Source organism: Nomascus leucogenys, chromosome 8 (assembly GCF_006542625.1).
Source record: "Nomascus leucogenys isolate Asia chromosome 8, Asia_NLE_v1, whole genome shotgun sequence".
Lineage (NCBI taxonomy): Eukaryota > Metazoa > Chordata > Mammalia > Primates > Hylobatidae > Nomascus > Nomascus leucogenys.
This window is the reverse complement of record NC_044388.1, coordinates 49,985,317-50,007,126: the sequence shown is the minus strand read 5'-3', so window position 1 is coordinate 50,007,126 and position 21,810 is coordinate 49,985,317. Positions and strand designations below refer to the sequence as shown.

General features: G+C 44.2%; 1 protein-coding gene across 1 annotated transcript in view; it reads left to right on the top strand.

Moving 5' to 3' along the window:
* The window catches only part of GMDS (GDP-mannose 4,6-dehydratase), a 682,863-nt gene extending 661,713 nt beyond the window's left edge, over nt 1-21,150 (top strand). The window contains exon 10 of the mRNA XM_030817234.1: nt 20,711-21,150. Coding sequence (XP_030673094.1) covers nt 20,711-20,728 — 18 coding nt within the window. The 3' untranslated portion in view covers nt 20,729-21,150. The remainder of the gene's footprint in view (nt 1-20,710) is intronic.
* The last annotated feature ends 660 nt before the right edge of the window (nt 21,151-21,810 follow it).

Here is a 21,810-nt window from a genome sequence, read left to right as displayed (position 1 = left end):
TTTGTTTGAGATGGAGTCTTTCTCCGTCCCCCAGGCTGGAGTGCAGTGGTGCAATCTCGGCTCACCGCAACCTCTGCCTCCGGAGTTCAGGCGATTCTCCTGCCTCATCCTCCCAAGTAGCTGGGATTACAGGTGCCTGCCACCACGCCTGGCTAGTTTTTGTGTATTTTAGTACAGACAGGGTTTTGCCATGTTGGCCAGGCTAGTCTCAAACTCCTGACCTCAGGTGATCCACCCGCCTCGGCCTCCCAGAGTGCTGGGATTATAGGTGTGAGCCACTGCGCCTGGCCATTGATGCCCTTTAATGCTGAGTCTTCCTCACAAGAGACGAGTAAGGTCTGTCCTCCCATCCACACAGCTCTACCCTGTGTTCTTCAGGAGCATTTTGAAGTTTCATCCTAAAGGTCTGTGTATGAATGGCTGAGTGAAACCACCTGAGATATGGGAAATGGGACTTTATGAACCCCCCAGAACTGTGTCCCACCCCAGGAAGGCAGCTGCCATGGGCCATTCCCAATCGCATCTTTGTCTCCCTTCTCTGTAGATGTTTGCTTTGCTGCCTAGATGTAACCCCTAAACCATACAGGGTAGTGGTCTTTCTTGTGCCTGTCTTAGAGTTTTCTGGAAGTGGCGTCATACTGCCTGGACTTTTTTTTTTTTTTTTTTTTTAGATAGGGTTTCGCTCTTATTGTCCAGGCTGGAGCGCAGTGGTGCAATCTCAGCTCACTGCAACCTCTGCCTCCCGGATTCAAGCGATTGTCCTGCCTCAGTCTCCCAAGTAGCTGAAATTACAGACATGTGCTACCATACCCGGCTAATTTGTTTGTATTTAGTAGAGATGGGGTTTCACCACGTTGGTCAGACTGGTCTCGAACTCCTGACCTCAGGTGATCCACCTGCCTTGGCCTCCCAAAGTACTGGGATTACAGGCGTGAGCCACCGTGCCTGGCCAACTTGGGGTCTTGGTTGCTTCTCTTCCTAAACCTCACGCTTGTGAGATGGAGCCTGCCTCATGTGTGTCTCTGTGGTTCACTGTTTTCATTGCTTATAATGCTCCTTTGTTCATTTTCTACTCATTTGTATCCGCTAGGTGTTTGGGTTGCTTCCAGTTTGGGGATGCTATGAACAGGCTCTGTGCAGCTCTCGCATTCGATGCTGTTGTGCCTGTGCATGCATTTCTGTGAAGTGTGTCCCCGGATGTGAAATTATTGGGTCACAGGCAGGGACACTGTCGTGGACATTACCAACGATGTACACTCCCAGGAGCAGCGTCACTGAGCTCCGGGTGGCCCACGTCCCCCCGAGTAGTGGCTCCACATGGCAGTGATACCTCCCTTGTACACCTTGACCAACGTGCATCCCAGCTCCCGATCCCGGTGCCCCGTTTCCCTCTCTGGACAGTCCTGCTTCCAGTGTGGGCCCCAAGTGCTGTCATGCTTCCATCAGCCCGAAGCTTTGTGGTCAGGGACGGTGGCTCAGGCATGGCTCTAGGTGGGCGGCCACACGTGAAGGTGGGAGTTGGTGAGATGGGGCGCTGCTGGAACGGCGGCACAAGAAGAGCACATGAGGCAGGTGGTGACGTGCCTGGAGCCAGCCTCCCAGCATTGGGCTCTCAGGTCAGTGCACCCCCACGCTGTGGCCAGCCCCTCCCCACCCTGTCGCTAGCCCCTCCCCACCCTGTGGCTGTCGCGTGGGTGAACCAGCCCCACAGAGACGGCCCAGGAGGCTTTCTGGCCACTGTCTCTGCTGGGGTCTTTGGGACTTATTCTCCAAGCCTCACCTCCCTAGGCATCTTGGGTAACTCTGGGCAGGCCAAGTGCTCTCTGGGCTCAGGGGTCCTTCATCTGCTCTCCTGGTCTCATAGGACAGTAGCCCTCACCCGCCTCAGGCCTGACTCCCTCCTGCAGCCTCTCTGAGTCCCTCCTTCAGCCTTTCTGACAATGCCCAGCTGCTGCTTTAGTACCAGGATGAGCAGGAGACTCTGGTGTAGAGGATCCCCACCATCCCAGAGCCTGCAAGACAAAGGTGGAAGAAGGAGGGCGAGGGGCTGCAGGAAGGCAGGAGGATGCCAGGGGGAACCGAGGTAGCTGGAAGTGTTGCGGAAACACACACTTGCATGCCCCAGCTTGCCCCCCAGGCCGGCTGCGCTGCTTTCCCCTCCTCAGCCCACTCATGGCTCGGGTCAGCCGACGTCCCATCCTGTGCCTTTCCGTGGTGGGAGACCACCGCGGGATGGACCTGTGCCCCTGACCAAGCCTGAATTATAAAATAATTCTTGTGCTTCTAAAGGCTTCTTTCTAAGGCAGAAAAGTAGACAACAGGTTCTGAAGATTCTGATCCCAGAGTTCTGGCTTTCCCCTCCCTTTGTGGCCCCCAGTTCCACCAGCAAAGCATGGGGTGCTTCTCGGCCACCCTGCAAGCTGGGCTCCAGGTAAGTCATCCACGACCTCTCTTCCAGGTGTGCTGGCTCGTGGAGTTTTCTATACACTGATTTTATCACTTCATGTAAAACTGGACCTTGGTTGTTTTTAGCCAATGCAGTATTATTATTTTTTTTAAAGTAGACTCATGAGAGTGTTCCCCAGCTGGGGCATGAGTAATCCATCCCTAAGCTGCCCCAAGTAACAATCCTGTTAGTGGACCGGAAAGCTGCTTTTTCTCAGACCATTGATTTCAAAGCTAGAAAACAGCAGGTAACTCTCTCACATCTTTCTGTATCTCTTTTTTTTTAATTTAGAGCAAGCAGTTGTGTGTTTTAGGGAAGGATAGGCTTGGGATGGTTGTGGGAAGGGGAGGATAGATGGCTCGTCCCAGAGGAGAGCAGACCTTGGTCTCTGCCCCTGATGCTGCGTTGGCTCCAGCCTGAGCGAGGAGCTCACACAGGGGAGGACAGTGGCCCAGGACCGTCCCCAGCCACCAGGTCCGCTGGCTTCTCTATCTGCACAGGTGCTTCCCTCTTGGAGGTGAATTTTCAGAGCTACTCGCACCTTCAGGGAAACCTGTTCATCATCTCATTGTCCTCCTGGACTGGGGAGGCTGGTGTAGCAGAAGGGTCCTTGCAAGTAGTAGTGGGGAGGAAGGAGCGTACAGGAAAGGGTGAAACGAGCGTACGGGAGGGGTGAAACGAGGGGGGAACACACCTGACACTAACCTGGGCTCACTTCCCTGTCCCTGGGGGCTGCTTCTTTTGGAGCTTGTTACCCCCTGTGGGACAATGTCCCTGACAGTTGACCTTGCTATTCCTAGCACAGGCAGGCCAGCAACCACGGGCCCTGGAAGCTGCAAGTGTATAAATTTATCATGGGCTCCTTGGCCCGGAGCCTGGGTGTGGTCTGCAGCTGCCCAGGTCTCCATCCTGGGCAGAATGGAAACCTTCTTCCTCGGGGAGGCCCTGGGATTATTTGTAGGTCGTTCTTGCCCCGGTTGACTCACAGCCACAGCACTTACTCAGTGTTTAATGCTGTTGACCCTCTCTCCGCTGCTCAGCCCTCACAGCCTGCAACTCAGCTTTGTGGCTCCTTTCTGGAAAGTTTCCAGTGTCTCAATGTTCCTCTGAACTTGGGGTGCTCCAAACTGTCTGCGGTCTTCTTTTGGGGCTGAGCTAAGGTTGGGATCTGCAGAATAAAGGACGTCTTGTTCTCACCCAGGCCTGCAGTGTTTGCCTCTTTGTATGTACCCAGTGTATCATGTCTTTAAAAAAAATTCCTTTCTGTGACTACATTACATTATGTATTTATAATGACTCTGCTATTCACTGATACACCCAGACCGTTCCTGGAACCTTGCTTTCCCCCGTCATCTTCCCACTGTGTCTCTATATCTGCCACGGGAGCAGACATGAACTAATAAAAATGTGGCCTCTCTGCCTTTGGAGGGCTTTGATGTGGTGAGAAGTGTGTTCTTCCCAGGTAAAGAAAAGTCCCATCCATGGTCTCTTTTCAGCCTGGGGAATGGTGTGCATCTCAGCCCAGATCTCTTTGCCTACTGGGGTGCTAAACTCAGGCTGCAGAATCTCTCTAGCAATCAGAAAGGATGAACTCTGATTTCAGAATCCAGAGGGATCCCTTTTCCCTCCCGTTAGGGGAGACAGGGCCATCTGCTATTCCCATCATCAGTTCCTTTTCAGTCTTTCTTGCTCATTTCTTCCAAGATATTACCTGATTTTTTTTTCTTGCAAATTACAAGGTAAGATCATGGAGTTTCAGGCCAGAAGCCTATTAGGGACTAATTTTAGAGCTGGGGCATCTGAGCATCAGAGGGGACAGATGTGGCCTGACCACAGTCGTGGTTAGCTGCTGGTGCACTGGACCAGAACCCATGCAGGATGTTTTCCGGACCATTTGTTCAAACAGCTAATAAATGATCAATAAATCTGGATGTAAGCGAGAACTCACTGGGCATTTCCCCACAATGCCTCATCCTCAATTTACGAGGAGGGAATTTGTATGATTTTTCCTGTGCATGGCCACTAGGCTTAAATTCCTCATACCTAGCCCAGCCTCTGTGGAAAGGACTGTGGTCAAAATCTGACTAATTCATCAATGAATTTATGGTCTGTTCAAAGCCCACGTAAGAAATGGAAAGAACCGTGGCCAGTCTGCGACAACAGGAGGATTTATTTGGTATGAGATGGTTACCATAGAGGGACTCTTTATAATTTGTTGGATACAAGGTTCTTGCAGCCGTGGAATTTTGGACATACGGCATTATTGTTTTTGGAGAGCTGGTGGAGTGGCCCACTCAATTATCAGTTGTGCTTGGATGAGCAATAAATTCCAGCAAAGAAATGCAGAAAGCAGAGCGGCAGGCCTTCTTCCCGAGAGCGCCGGGTGCCGCGCAGTCCCTCTCACCCCTCCCTGCGTCTCACTGGCCTTTCCTTGCAGTTTCATTTTTGAGGTGTCCAAAAGCAAGATTTTCTACGTAAAATAATAAGATGTAAATGTAAAAACAAATCCCGCCACTGGCGTTTGAAGGCAGGTTGTTCTGTACCCAAGTGCTTCCTTTCCAAAAGTGGAACACCACGGAGGAATGTGGGGCCCCGGCTGACGGTGCGCGGTGTTTATTCTCGCCTTTGCCCTCAGGACTCACTGTTCTTTCTTTCCAGGGACAGCTTGACACAGATGGCATCCAAGGTTCTCTTCGTCCTTCTTGATACAGTTGTTTCTTACCCTTTAATGATCACAGTGTGGAAATGTAGCACTGAGCTTTGAGGCTGCTGTTGTTTCCAAATGCTTTGACAGCTACATGCAGTTTAGTGCGCATGTATTCTGCACCCTTTCAGTGCCCATTTTCAGATACTCATCCTCATTTGGGACTTTGGACCTGTCCTGGATGCCTTCCAGCCTGGGCCAGGTAGGAGTGTGGCAGGCATGGCAAGGGCAGGCAGGGCTGGCAGGCACAGCTGCCCCGACGGTTGGGGGTGACCAGCCGGGACTCGGTTTTGTCTCCACACCACGAATGTCTTCCAAAGTTGGCCTGCGGCTGGCGGGGCTCCTGAAGCCTGAAATGGACCAGGGGATGCTAATATCTCACCTCTCCCAATTCAGGTCCCCAGCTGCAGGCCGGGGGAGATCTGGGCAGCCAGTGTCCTGGGAGAAGGATGAGTGCCCCTTGACCCTCTATGGGACGTTTGCTAGCAGAAGCTGGAGGGGCCGCAGCCAGAAGGAGTAGCCGATTGAGGGGGCATTCAGGCCAAAGCAGTGGTGGGAGGTGGTACCTCTGAGCCGGGGTGTGGAGGCTGTCTAGGCTGTGGGCCCCCTGGCAGGGCCCTTTTCCGTTTGCTCTCTGTCTGTGTATTTGTTACACATAACAGAATCATTTGACAGCATTTTCTGATAGGGCCCTGAAGTCTATTGAAAATGGTACATCTCAGTTGCTTGGCTCCAAGGGTGTTGAGTATGTTCCATTCACTCCAGAACAGGGTTCTGAAGCTCAGACGCTCCCAGCAGCCTGGCGTGGCGGCTGTGCTGAGTGGGAGTGGGACAACTGACCTAGGGGGCAGGTGCTCTCAGCCCCACAGATGATGCCACACGGGCCGGTGGGCCTCGCGAAGCCTCATTTTCCAATCCACGGAGAGGAGCAGGAAACCAGGACTTTCTTTTTTTTTTTTTTTTTTTTGAGACGGAGTCTCGCTCTGTCACCCAGGCTGGAGTGCAGTGGCGCAATCTCGGCTCACTGCAAGCTCCGCCTCCCGGGTTCACGCCATTCTCCTGCCTCAGCCTCTCCGAGTAGCTGGGACTACAGGCGCCCGCTACCACGCCCGGCTAATTTTTTGTATTTTTAGTAGAGACGGGGTTTCACCGTGGTCTCGATCTCCTGACCTCGTGATCCGCCCGCCTTGGCCTCCCAAAGTGCTGGGATTACAAGCGTGAGCCACTGCACCCGGCCTATGTTGGTGACTAATTCACCTCTTTCAAAAGAACAAACAAAATGCCCTGAAGGCCAAACACGACCATTTTGGGTCTGTTTGCTTTCCCATGGTCAGTAGCGTTTTCTAGTCTTCCTCGGTGAAGTCAAGAAGAGACACTAGCTGGTGTTTCCTAAAGAGCTTTGTCTTAAATTACTGGGAGTTAACGTACCCATGAAGTTAGGTTATCCATTGAGCAATGGTGCAGTCTGGGCCCTGGTTGTGTCTTTTTCCAACTCCTCCCCTTTCATCATTGCCAGGACTAGTTGTTCTGCATGTTATTTCATAAACTGACCTCTAAGAAATACGTAGTAAAATAGCGTGATAGAATTTGAGAGCCGAAGTCCATCAAGTTGGGGTGTGAGTACAAGTGACAAAGTCCTGTAGGCACCATTAGGTCAATTGCAAAACTGTAAGTGCATTCCTGGTCTCAGGGATGTTTATGGGCTCTCTGCAGAGGTGTCTGTCCTGTGCAAACATTCTGCCACCCGGCTGTTCCTCGGGTGCTTCTGGGCTTGTGAACTGACCTCAAAGACAGTGTTTCAGACCCTTTTCGAGGCTAGGTTTTCTAAACCCCCGGCCGTGACCCTGCAGCACAATGGGTCATAACTAAAAATTAAAAATGAAGTTTTAATTTCCTTTCCCACTGGGGCCAGAAGTTCAGAGCAAACAAGGCTGGCAGGCGGTTTACTGGCAGCCTCCTTTTCCCAGACCTTGCCGCCAGGAGTGTCTGTCACAAAGCCTGTTGAAATGTGCACTTTAATCATCAAAACTGCATTTTCGGATTGTGGGGAGCCACAGTGCTGCTTTCCCATCAGAACAAGGCCAGCCTTTCATTCCCCACTGAGTGCCGTCTTTCCTGCTTTGGCTGAGGTCTGGGTGTGAAGAAACGTTTCAAAATAGGGCTTCCGGGTCTGCCGGTTTTGGAGAGAGAACTTCTGGTGTTACCGGAATCCTTTTCTTTGTGAACAGGAGCAAATGCAGTCTGAAGCCCTGAGACCACAGCCTCTGTGGCCGGTGGGGGAGTCAGTGTTACGCCTGGGCTGAGGCCGGAGTGGGGCTGGCCTGGGTGTGGGGAGGCTGTGGGGCAGTGGGGCGGCTGTGGGGCAGTGGGGCTTTTGGCTGTCTTCCTGGCAGAGCGGGTTGATTGCCCAAATCTCCCTGCTTCCCAGGTGGACACGACTCTCCTGTGAGAACGCCGCTCAGGACGCTCCTTCCCCTCTTTCCCTTTGCTGCTTACAGCTTGAAGCTGTGGGGGAACTGTCAGCTGCTTACTAAAACCTCAGCTGCTTTTTCTAAAAACCAGACTTGCACTTTTAAACCGCTCCCAGGGGATTGCTGGCCACTGCCTGCGTTAGCTGTGAGGTGACAGGGCTCCGTGGGCTGACAAAGAGCCTGGGAACTTGGAGCTTGTGAGTTTTATGGTCCCAGCTCACTCCAGCACCGAAGCCCTCTGAGGCTGTTCAGGGCCAGGGTTCCCAGGCCTACCCACACCTACAGAGGAGGCCCGGCCAGGGCAGGCGCTGGGGGAAGGCTCCAGGCTCCTGTGTGGGTGGGTGGTCATGGCCCTGACACCACAGGGCAAGCCCGGGGCCTCAACAGAACTCTGCCCTTGTGGCGGGGGCAGGGGGGCGGGAGAGGGGGGTTGTGTGAAGATAAAATCTGTGCAGGGGATTAGGAGGAAGGGAGCTCAGGTTTATTGAGTTGCTAGCTGGGACGGTAATTAACACTTCAAGGTGCAGGAAGGAGAGACCTAGTGAGCAAACGCCAAGGCAGCCCTCCCTGCATTCTCCAGACACTTAGAAGACACTCAGAGCAGGCTGGGAAGGCTCTGCTGTTTTTTTCACAGATGTGAAAGCTGAGACTCCAGGAGGGTTAGCGTAGAGCTCAGGGACACAGGGTTCACAAAGGTTGGGTCAGGGACCCTGCCTTTTCACCTGTGGGAACTGCCTTTCTAGGGCCATTGAAGAAATTTTCAGAGCCAAAAAATCTGATCATGATCTGATAAAGGAACTCATCATTCATAATTTAAACTGTTCTGGAAAATCAGAGCTGTGGCCATCAGGTCATTACGTGGGGAAAGGACACCACGCCGGTCATTTGCCAAGGCTGCTGGTCCGGATGGGGCCCGTCGTGGGTGCAAGGCCTGGAGCTCATTCAGCTGAGTGTGGATGCCTTGGGGGCAATTGTGCAAGCTGGGAAACCTGGGGTGGGAGAGAAATCGCTGAGTGAGGATTATCAAAGTCGCCTGTTCCTGTTCCAGGCCGTAAAGTCTGGCCCAGGATTGCAGATGGGCAAGAACTGGGCCTAGTTGGTGCAATCTTGCTTTAAGCTGTTTGCCCTTGAAGTAGGAAAGAGCAGTGCAAAGAGTATAAAGGAGATGGGGTGTGGATGGCAGCTGTGGCTCCCCTTGTCCCTGTGAGTTTCTCAGCTCTGTGCCCAAGCTCCCTGCTCTTGGCAGGCTGCACGGCGTGGGTCGACTGCCAGTGTGGGGGAATGTTGAACCGTGTGCTCACTGCCTTTTATATTTCCAGCCACATCAGCCCCAGAAACAGCAGAGACAACCATAGAAGGCAACACTTCTCCTTGGTGAGCCATGTCCCCCAAGCCTGGCGTGAGGGGCGCTGAGGTTTATGTGGAGTGATTGCTGGGCTGCCTCCCTTTCTCTGGGCCCAGGAGTTTCCCTCTGATGCCTGCTAGGGGCTTTCCGTGAGCAGGCCTGGCCATGCCCACACACGATAAGGAGACCCGACTTTTCACCCAGAGGTTGCAACCTGGCAGCTCACAGGTTGGATTTATTCTGCAAATGGATCCACACAGTGTTTCCAAACATTCTGAATCATTATTTTAAAAATCAGGAATATTTAAAGTCTGGATTTCTAACTTCTGTTCCAAAAGTCAGACCATCTGGCAATACTGTACCTGCATTCCACATGACAATCGGTGATGGGAAGCCCTGTGAACCCGGGGAGGCTATGAACACATCTGCGGATGATCCTCAATCAGAAAGCAGACCATGAAAAAGGGCAGCACATGGATGCCTGCTCCTGCTTTGCTCACCTATGCCTCTTTGTGCAGCTGGATCTGCCAGCCTATTTGAATCTGATCCCCGTTAAATATTTGCGTTTTTATGAATACCCCTCGCTTTGATTCTTTGCTCACCAAACAACTTCCCTATTATAATTTGGCTTCAGTACTGACCACCCTGAATAAGAGAAGGCACCAGATCTCTGGACTGTGGTGAATGCAACCAAGTAAACTCTACCTTGTGCAACACTTCAGCCCCCACCTCATTGTATCCCTTCCTTTTTAGCATCTACAACTGTAGGAACTGGCATCTGTACAGAGTCGAGGGGCCTGGCCAGAGGCTCTAACTGCTATAACTGAAAAAACTGCTCCAACTCCTGCGAGCTGACTGGCTAGGATTCCCCAGCATTGATGGCAAGTGGTTCTGGATCTCTCCAGCATCTCACAGTGCTCTTTTAATTTCCACCTGCTGATCAGAAGGTATAAGAGAAGGAAGCAAATCTGCGAACAGAACTATCACTGGAACACATTCTGAATGTTACCCCCAGTTCCAGTTATCTTTTGCTGTGTAATAAGCCACCCCAAACTGCAGGGCCTAAAACAGCCATTCTCTTAGTCTGACAGGTTCTGTGGGTCAGATTTTGGTTGGGACATGGCAAGGACAGCTTGCATCTGTTGCACAATGTCTGGTCCTTAGCTGAACAGCTGGGGACGATTTAAATGTTTGGGGCTGGCATGTGGGCTGAGATGACTTGACGGCTTGGCTTAGCTGGGTTTCTCCATGTGGCTTGGGCTTCCTTATAGTATGGCAGGCTCCGGACAGCCAGAAATCTCACAAGAGAGCTGAGGATTCCTACAGCAAGTCTTCATCAGACAAGGCAGAATCTGCACGATATTTTATGATCTAGCTTTGAAATTGCTTATTTTATTATTTTTAAAAGGAAAAACATATTCCAATGCAGATTGGTTTTAAATGAAAGTAATTTTATCTCCCCCTCCATTCTCCCATTAACAATTTCTTAAATATTCTCCCCTAAGCATGATTATGCTTAAATAAGCACATACGATGAACTCACTTCTGGAATGGTGGTGTGACGAGCTCCATGGACATGGTCCCTAGCCAAACAACCACAGCTAATTAAAATTATGTTGTTAAAGCTCAACCATTTAAAACTTCTGGATGTTGTCTTAAGAGCATTAAATGAATTAACAAATAGTTTTTTCAAGAAACTCTATTAAATCTCTGTAAGAAGAGCAAGGGTCTGTGGAACTGAAGCCGCAACCTGCTCTCCCCACCAGCTCATCATGATGGCAGTCACACTCCAGGTGTGTGTGCTCAAGACATGGGGCTTCCTCTCCCGCCAGCTCTCAGTCAGGGGCTACAGTACCTATTCAGAAGGGGCAGGCCACCAGCATTTCACATCTTCCCAAATTCTGTGTTGAATAGGTTAAATTCCAAATGAGTGTGGCTGAGGTCAGGGGCTCCCTTCCTCCATTCAGCTCTTTTTCATAGAGTGGAAGCTCTACCCCAGATGTGGCAGGCTAAGAATACTGTGGTCCCAATTGCTTTTGCCCAGCTCACTCTTTGGGTAGAAGTTCCATGCTGGGAGACGCAAGGCAAAAAGATCAGAGAGGCTACTTTCCCTGCCCAGGATGCTGCTCAGAAAGATGGGGTGTTGCTCAGCAGTGGGGAGAGATTTTTGCCTAGCAGAAAGTGGGCCTTAAGAACAGAGAGCTTGGAAGCTTTCTGTAAATGAACTGACTTTATTTAGAACAGAATGTGGGGGAAGTTCACGCCTAAGGGAGCTCTCAAAAACAATAGACATTCTGGTGGTAAGCAGTGAAGAAGAGGCTGGAAGCTCCATGAGAGCAACAAGTGAAACTGTGGATCAGCTTATAAAAAAAAAAACCATGGAAAGAGACATCTAAGAAGGGCCTTCTTGAGCCTCAAAAACGAAAACAAAATCTCAAAGCTAGCTCAAAACTATCCTTGCAAAGGGGCTTGAACTTGATTGACTGAGACCGTGGAGCAATTTATGCACCAGGACACTATCACAAACAATAGAGCAACCAACAGGCAATTAGTAGAGTCTAATAGCTGGGTGAGATATCAAGAGACGTAGACATGGACAGCTTACAGACAGATCAGGTAAACAAACAGTGAAAGAGAACCCTGCTAAAACCACTGTTATCCCATGATGACTATGTACATGCTCAAGGCTGTGCTTTCTAAGGAGCAACATCAGTGCCTTTACACTGCAGGAAAAGTAGACTTCACTCAGATGGGCCACCAAATTACTAAACAGATAAACAACAAAGAACAACAATCTCCAGAGACAGGGGCTTCAGGGAAAATCAGTATTCTGAGTGGCTACAGTATACTATCTAAAATTTCAAATTTTCAACAAAAAATCATGAGGCACCCAAATAAACATGACAGGGAGACTTATACATGGGAGGTAAAAGCAGATAACACAAACTGTCAGAGGGCCCAAACACAAGACTTAACAAAGATAACCATCAGAAATATATACAAAAAACTAAAGGCAACCATGCTTAAGGAAGTAAGAGAAGAGATGATAATGGTGTCTCATTGAATAGAGAATATCAATAAAGAGAAATGATTAAAAAGATTCAAATGGAAATTCTGGAGTTGAAAAGTATAATAACCAAAGTAGAAAATTCACTAGAGGAGTTCAACAGTAGGTTTGAACTGCCAGAAAAAAAAGAATCAGCAAACATGAAGATATATTAATAGAGATTGTGAAATAAAAAACAGAGAGACAAAAAATGAAGAAAAATGAACAAAACCTCAAAGAAATGTGGGACACCATAAAGTGTACAGATATACACGATGATTATATAAGAAGAAGAGGGAGAGGAAAGAGCAGAAAAAATATTTGAAGAAATAATGGCTGAAATGTATCACATTTGATAAAAAAGTAATATACATATCCAAGAACCCCAACAAACTCCAAGTAGGATTAATGCAAACAAATCCGTGCCCAGACACATCATATTAAAAATGTTAAACCTCCAAAACATTAACAGTTGACTTCTCATCAGAAATAGTGGCATCCAGAAGGCAATGGGATTCCATATTCAAAGTGCTAAAAGAAAAAATTCAAACAAGAATCTTATATCCAGAAAATCAATCTTTCAAAAAGAGGGTATAATAAAAATATTCCCAGATAAACAAAAACTAAGAGATTTTATTGCTGGAAGACCTACCTCACAAGAATACTTAAGGGAAAAATTTTCAGGTTGACAAGTGACCCCAGATGGAATTTTGAGTTTACATAAAAAATAAAGGACATCAGTCAAGGTAAGTATGCAATTATAAAAGATGTGGACATTTCTGTAAAAGACGTGGATGTAATTATAAAATAAATGGATATTTATTCTTTCTTCTCTCAACCTATTTGAAAAGCAGTGGTATAAAACAATTTGTATTTATTTAATTGTATTGTTGAGCCAAAACATATAGAAATGTAATATATTTGAGAAGAACAGTACCAATGAAGTGAATGTGAACAAAGCTGTATTTGTGTAAGACAATAACACCAGATGGCAACTAGAATGTACAAGAACAAATGAAGAGAGCTATAAATGGTAAATAATAACGTTAATATAACAAACTTCATAATTATAAACTTGTTCTCCTTTCTTCTCTTCTTTAAAAGACATAAAATTATGTAATGCAATAAGTGTAACTGTACCATTGGGTTTGTTATATATATATGTATATGTGGTATTATTGTTTTATATATATATATATATAAAACAGCACAAAAAAGGATGGAAAGGTATAGAGCTATGTAGAAGCAACACTTCTGTATCTTATTGAAATTAAGTTAATATAAATCTGAAGTAGATTCTAAGTTAAGGTGCATGTGATAAACCATATAAAAGCCACTGAGAAAATAACTCAAAAATACAGTGAAAAATTATTAAAGCAATTAAAATACTACACAAGAAAATATTTACTTAATACAAAAGAAGCAGTAAAGAAGAAATAGATGAACAAAAAAGAGATGAGATATGTAGAAAACAAAGAGCAAAATGACAGACATAAGACCAACTTTTTAAAAATTTTTTTTAAATTATACTTTAAGTTCTAGGGTACATGTGCACCACGTGCATGTTTGTTACGTATGTATACATGCACCATGTTGGTGTGCTGCACCCATTTGTCCAACTTTAAAAAATAACATTAAATGTAAATGGATTAAACAATCCAACTAAAAGGTTGATATTTTCAGACTGAATAAAAAAATAAGACCTAACTATATGCTGTGTGTAGGAGACACACTTTAGAACTAACAATACAAATAGGTAAAAAGTAAAAAGATGAAAAAACATTTATCATGCGAACAGTAACCATAAGAAAGAAGTGGCAGCTCTGCTAATATCAGACACTGTAAAACAAAAAATGTTACTAAAGGCAAAGACAAACATTTAAACTGATAAAATTTATCAGAAAAATGTAATAATTATAAACACATATGTACCTAATAATAGAGCCTCCTAAAAACATGAAGCAAAAACAGAAATGAAAGGAAAAATAGACAATTCAACAATAATAGTTGGAGACTTCAATATCCCACTTTCAATAATGGCTAGAACAACAAAGCAGAAGGAAGTAGAAGAAGCAAGGAAGTAGAAGACTTGAGCAACACCATAAATCAACTAGGTCTTTGAAATACACATTCCACCCAATAGCAGGATACACATTCTTCTCGAATGCATATGGAACATTTGCCATAAGAGACCATAAGCCAGGCTGTAAAACAAGCCTTAACAAATTTTTTTAAAAAACTAAAATCCTATAAAGTATGTTCTCTGACTACAATAGAATGAAACTAGAACTTAATAACAGAAAATTTGGGAAATTTACAAATATGTGCAAATTAAAAAACACATCCCTGTATAACCAATACATCAATAAAGAAATCACAGGGGAAATTACAAAACACTTAGAGGTGAGTGAAAATGAAGATATAGGATGTTGAAACTTATGGGATGCAGCTAACACAGTGTCTAGAGGGTATTCAATAGCTGTTAATACCTCTGTTAAAAAAGAAGAAAGATTTTAAATCACTAGCCTAGTTTTCCACCTTAAGACACTGAAAAAAGGAGAGCAAATTCAATCTAAAACAAGCAAAAGGAAGAAAGTAATAGAGATTAGGTCAGCTATTAACGAAGCAGAAGAAAAACAATAGAGAAAGTGAACAAAACCAAAAGTTGTTTCTGTGAAAAGATCGTCAAAATTGACAATTAGCTAGACTGACCAAGAAAAAGAAGACTCAAATTACTAAAATCAGGAATAAAAAAGATGACAATTCTATTGACCTCACAGACATAAGAAGCATTATAAGGGAATACTATAAACATTTATATGCTAACAAATTCAAAAAACTTAGATGAAATGAACATGTTTCTAGGAAACTCAAACTACTAAAATTGAATCAAGAAGAAATAGATAACCTAAATAGACCTGTGAAAATGAAGAGGTTGAATTAACAATGTGAAAACTTCCCACGAAAATGGCCTAGGCCCAAAAGGCTTCACTTTTTAATTCTCCAAACCTTAAAATAGAGTTAATACTAATTTTTTTTTTTTTAAAGAAAAAGAACAGGAGGGAACAGTTACCAAGGTATTCTTTGAGGTCAGTATTACCCAGATACCAAAACCAAACAAAGACATCATAAAAGAAAGGAAAAAAAAAATAGAAAATAGCCTTAAAAGGGCAAATCTAAGTGTTGTTAGCCTTAAAGAGGTGTAGAGAGAGAGGAGCAGAAAGTTTATTCAAAGTGATAATAACGGAGAACTTTCCAAACCTAGAGAAAGATATTAATATCCAAGTAAAAGAAGGTTCTAGACCACCTAGCAGATTTAACCCGAAGAAGACGACCTCAAGGCATCTAATAATTCAATCATGAAGGTAAAGGATAAAGAAAGTTTCCAAAAAGCAGCAAGAGAAAAGAAACAAACAACGTACAACGGAGCTCGAATACATCTGGCAGCAGACTCTACACTGAAAGCCTTACAGGCCAGGAGAGAGTGGCATAACATATTTAAAGTGCCAAAGGAAAAAAACTTTTACCCTAGATTAGTATATCCAGTGAAAATATCTTTCAGACATGAAGGAGAAGTAAAGGCTTTCCCAGACAAACAAAAGCAGAGGGATCTCAATACCAGATCTGTCCTATAAATAATGCCAAAGGGAGTTCTTTAATCTGAAAGATTGTGGTGTGTAAATTACTCATATTCTAAATAGAAAGATGATAATATAAACTGATCAGAAAAAATAACTACATCAACTTTTCAACACATAGTGCAATAAGATATAAATAAAAACAACAAAAAGTTAAAAAGTCTGGGTGTGGTGGCTTATGTCTATAATCACAGCACTTTGGGAGGCCAAAGCAGGCAAATCACTTGAGCCCAGGAGTTCAAGACCAGCCTGGACAACATGGTGAAACCCTGTTTCTACAAAAAATTATAAAAAAATTTAGCTGGGTGTGGTGATGTGTGCCTGTAGTCTCAGCTACTTGGGAGGCTGAGGTGGGAGAATCACTTAAGCCCAGGAAGTCAAAGCTGCAGTGAGCTGTGATTGTCAGGGCAACAGAGTGAGATACTGTCTCAAAAAAAGAAAAAGGTAAAAAGTAGGGAGACAAAGTTGAAGTATAGAGTTTTTATTAGTTTTCTTTTTACTTGTTTGTTTATGCAATCAGTGTTGTCATCAGCTTAAAATAATGTATTATAAGATATTATTTGCAAGTCTATGGTAATCTCAAATCTAAAAACATACAACTGGTACGTAAAAATAAGGAGCAAGAAAAGAAACAATTCCAGTTACAAAGAAGAACAAACTAGAAGGATTCACACTTTCTTTTCTTTTTTCTTTTGAGATGGAGTCTTGCTCTTCTTGCCCAGGCTGGAGTTTAATGGCATGATCTCGGCTCACCACAACCTCCCCCTCCTGGGTTGAAGTGATTCTCCTGCCTCAGCCTTCCGAGTAGCTGGGATTACAGGCATGTGCCACCACGCCCGGCTAATTTTGTATGTTTAGTAGAGATGGGGTTTCTCCAGTTGGTCAGGCTGGTCTCGAACTCCTGACCACAGGTGATCTGCCTGCCTCGGCTTCTCAAAGTGCTGGGATTACAGGTGTAAGCCACTGTGCCTGGCTAATTTTGTATATTTTTAGTAGAAATTTTTTGTATTTTTAGTAGAAATGTTGGCCAAGCTGGTCTCAAACTCCTGACCTCAGGTGATGCACTCGCCTCAGCGTCCCAAAGTGCTGGGATTACAGGCGTGAGCCACAGCACCAGGCCAGGACTCAAACTTTCTGAAATCTAAATAGCTACAAAAGAATGAAATGCTTAGGAATAAACTTACAAAATAAATAAAAAACATATATTGAAACTACAAAATATTATTGAAAAAGACCTGAATAAATGGAATGACATCCCGTGTTTATGGATCAGAAGATTTAATATTTTAAAATGGTAATACATCCTCCCAAACTGACCTACCAACCCAAAGCAATTTGTATCCTATCCCAGCTGACTTGTTTGTAGAAATTGGCAAACTGGTTCTCAAATTCATATGGAAATTCAAAGGATGCAGGATAACCAAAGCATTCTTGAAAAAAAAAAACCAAAATTGAAGGACCCACACTTCCTGAATTCAAAACTTATTACAGAGCTTATGCCTTATGCACTAGGATCTATTCCTTCACAGCTGGCCTTGCGCAGACAGTTCTTCTCCTTTCCAGTGCTCTTTGGTTCTCTGCTACAGTTTTATGTTTCTGTCTACGACAATTTTTCTTCAACCCAAGAACTTCCTTTAGCATTTTTTATAGTGCCAGTGTGCTGATGATAAATTCTCTCAGCTTTTGTTTTTCAGTAAAGTGTCTTTATTTCACTTTTAATTTATTTTCTTTCTTTTCTTTGTTTTTTTTTTCCTTAGTCAGGGTCTTGCTCATGTCACCCAGGCTGCAGTGCAGTGGTGGGATCATAGCTCACTGTAACCTTGAACTGGACTCAAGTGATCTTCCACCTCAGCCTCTTGAGTAGTTGGGACTACAGGCACATGCCACCATGCCCTGCTAAGTTTATGTTCTATTTTTGGAGAGATGGAGTATTGCCCAGGCTGGTCTCAAACTCCTAGCCTCAAGCAATCCTCCTGCCTCAGCCTCTCAAAGTGCTGAGATTACAAGGCATGAGCCATCATGTCCAACCATATTTCACCTTAATTTGCAAATAACATTTTTACTGGGTATAAAATTCAAGGTTGGCAGTTTCCTTCAGCACTGTAAAGATGTCATTCTATTGTCTTTTGGTTTCCAGTTTCTATTGAAAAGTCAGCCATCAGTTTTATTGCTGCTCCTTTGAAGGTAATGTGTCTTTTCTTCCTGTGACTGTCACTTTTCTCAGGTTTTTCAGTAGTGTGACTATAGGATGGTAGGCACGGTTTCTTTGATTTATCCTGCTTTGGGTTTCTGAGATTTTAAAATCTGTGCGTTGATGTCTTCTCATAAATTTTGGAATATTCTTGGCCATTATTTCTTCTGCCCCATGTATTGCTTCTTCTCTGATTTCTTGCTCTTCCTCTTCTAGGACTTTGGTTACGTATATAGTGTGTTTTAAAATTATGTCCTCTACATGCCTTCTTTTTCTTCTCTGTGCTTCAGTGTATATATTTTCTATTTGTCTCTAACTTGACTTCTTTTGTTTCCAGCCTTTTATGATACCCACCTGAAATTAAGAAATTAAGATTCTTAATTTCAGATAGTTTTTCAATTTTAGCATGTTGACTTGATTGTTTTGTATAGATTCCAATTCTCTGTTGATTTCCATTAATCTTTTCCACTATTTTCTGTTGACTTCTGTTCATCTTTTCCTCTACTTTCTTTAATATGATGTTATGTATTTGAATATCCTTCCCTTCCAATTCCAAACCCTGGATTTTTGGTAAGTTTGCCTCTATTGTTTACTTTTGTCTTGATTTTTGATCATACCTTCCTGTCTCTTTGTTGTTGTATGCTCACACACAAAATAACTACACTGACTCCATCTGATTTTTTAAAATCAGGAATGGTCCTCATTTTCTTTTCTTTTTTTCTTTTTCTTTTTCTTCCTTTTTTTTTTTTTTTTTTGAGATAGAGTCTTGCTCTGTCGCCCAGGCTGGAGTGCAGTGGCGCGATCTCGGCTCACTGCAAGCTCCGCCTCCCGGGTTCATGCCATTCTCCTGCCTCAGCCTCCCGAGTAGCTGGGACTACAGGCGCCTGCCACCACACCCAGCTAATTTTTTTTTTTTTTTTTTGTATTTTTAGTAGAGACGGGGTTTCACCATGTTAGCCAGGATGGTCTTGATCTCCTGACTTTGTGATCCACCTGCCTCGGCCTCCCAAAGTGCTGGGATTACAGGCGTGAGCCACCGCGCCTGGCCAGTCTTCATTTTCTTCTGCGTAGCATCCTATGATTACCTAAATGAAAAGGGGATCTGAGCTGGGCTGGGACTAGGTTGCAGTTTTAGTAGAACTTGGTTCAGCTCTGGTTAATCCCTATTCCTTGGGTGTGGTCCTTTTAGGCTTTGAATTGAGCCTAGCTATTCTTTCTCTCTTCAGCCTTAGACGTTTTGCCATTCCAAGGTTTTAGCTTAGTTTTTTACCCCCTGCTGCTAGATGTAGCTTCAAAATCTGACAAACGTGTTGTAATGAAGACCAGTTGTTTCCTTGTTCTAGGCTCCTTCTCTCTAGCAAGACATTATCTTCACAGCACTGCGAGACTGTGGAAGATTTTACTCTGTCTTTCTGGCCAAACTCCCCAGTCTTCTACACCACCCCTGCATTCAGCCAATGACTAATGAGGAAAGCCAGCCTTGCATTTGGCCCTCTCTCACTTCCAGTTCTTTGGGCTGGTTTGATGCAACTGCCAAAAGCTCTGATGGCATCTCCTTACCCAAGCCTAGTACCTCTTATTGGGGCCAGAGTTGGCAAATGCTCCCAGGAAAAAAAAAATGGCCAGTGATCCTTGGATTACCTTGAAAGGACTTCTTTCTTATTTGAAATTTAGTTCATCTAATTATTGTTGCTTTTGTGTCTCTCCAGTGCCTTTAGAACATGATCATTCCAATTTAGCTTTTCAAATTGCAACAGAAATGCTGCTCTTTCCTGATCTCCTATATTATACTCAAATTTTTTGATTTTTAATTACAACTCTTTTGGATTTTCTGTGTGTTGTTTGAACATGAGGAACTACTTGATGAAGATGACTGCACATTACACAGAGAACTGGAGTTACATTGAGTACATTTCATGTAGGCATGAGCAAGAGGAGTATGGATATCAGGAAGCTAAAGGGGTGGACTGTAGTTGACACAGTTGATTGTCTTCTCAGGATTTATCCCTTGCTTCTTTCCTCTCAAGAGGAAAGTTCAGGCATCTACCTTTTCATGTGGTATTCACTTTCATATGACTTATGGGAAAGCTGATTCTCTACTTAGCTTTATGGAGTGGATCTAATTGGTATAAGTATAATCTCATCTCTATTGCTAATGATTTAATTAAGGAAAGCATAGGTATTCCCATGGTTTGGGATGGATGGATTTTTGACACTACCTTTGCATGTGGGAGATTCTCACCTGGGAAAGTTGGAAAACAACAAAGTTATGAGGTTTTATAATTTAGTTTCTAAAGCAGCATCAGAAGCTGAATAATGTTTAGCTTAAGCAGTTCAGTGATCTCAATGTTGTTCCAACATGTGGCATCATATGCCCCAAGTAGCCTCTTAAGGCAAAGTGTATCTGTTTATGCGTGATCCAGCTCCTGATCATTCACATAAAAGTGAATAAGGCCTCATTGTAATGCAAGGTATTAGATCCCTTTGCAACTCATAGTGCCATAAATCAGAGCCCTGTGGTTGACTTGGCCCTTCAGTTTCATCTGCTATAACAATTGAAGCTCTGTCTTCAGAACTGAACTGGATACATAGCTAAAGTCAACCCAGGGAGTGACCACTTTTCTCTGGCATTATATCTTCATTTCCCCCATAATTCATTTGAACAGGAATTTCTGTGGCTTAAGTCAAGAAATAGCAGCCCATTCACATTTGTAAATGCTCCTGCATAGCTATAATTATATCTTTAATAATTGGGCCCTAGCGATGTTTTAGTTTTATGCCCATCAGTATTTCATGCTTAAATGAACGAAAAGTTTCATATTTTCATTTCTTCCTTCAACAAACATTGGCTGGTCATTTGCTATTTCAGGCACTGTGTTGGGAGTAAGGAATGTGGAGTCATCTCTTCCCCCAGAGAAACATTGACAAGTATTAGCTCACAGACGTGTGTGCACAAAGATGGATGCTCGCAGTTGTCCATTGGAGCACTGTTTGAAGCAGCAAAAGGAAGCAATTCAACTTTCCCGGAGTAGGAAAATGGCTAAATAAATGGTAATTCATTCACAGAAAGGAATACAACACAGCTGTTAAAATCATGAAAAAAAGGTACATATTACACCATGAATAAATCTCAAAAACATCAGTTCTAAAAAAAAGCAAGTAGCTAAAGTATCCACACAGCCTGATACCATTTACATAGACCTTAAAGATCCAATACATGCAATAGTATGTCTTGATCAGGAATTTGTATGTGTGAAATAAAATTACAAAAACATGCTGTAAGATGGGCATATCCTCTGAAAAGGAAATAATGAGGGAAGTATGGGGTGAAGCTTTATCTAGTCGGTAACATTTTTTTTTTTTTTTAAGAAGAAAGACGAAGCCAAACAGACAAACTATCAATTTTTGCTGAATTTTGGTGGTGGGTACTTAAGTATCAGTTATATATTATTTTCTGCATGAAATATTTTAACGTGAAAACAACATTTAAATAAAAAACACAGAGGCATTATCTGTGAGTATAATAACTCACATTTTAGTGAGGAAGAGAAACAAGCAACGTAAGAGAGGTTTGACAAATGCTGATAACACAAAAGACAGGGCAGCTGCTGGCAGCTCAGCCTGGGGGCTTGGGAGGACCTCCTGGAAGAGGTAATGGTTGACTGAAATGTTGAAAAGCCGCATGGAGTCAGGAGGACAGGTTGGAGAGGAACATCCCAGGAAGAGAATAGAGCCGTTGCTGCTATCTCCATAGTGGGAGGATAATAACACACATTACTAAAAATTTATCTTGCTAACCAAGGCCAAGACTCCCCTGGGTTGGAGATAAGATAAGCTCCCCTTCCAGCAACATCAGAGGCCGCTCAGGGCCTGTGACATACCCTTGGAGATGAATCCTCCATGTGCAAAGTGGTCTAATGATTAAGTTCTAAAAGAAAATAGCTGAATCTGATGGCACTGTGGGCCAAC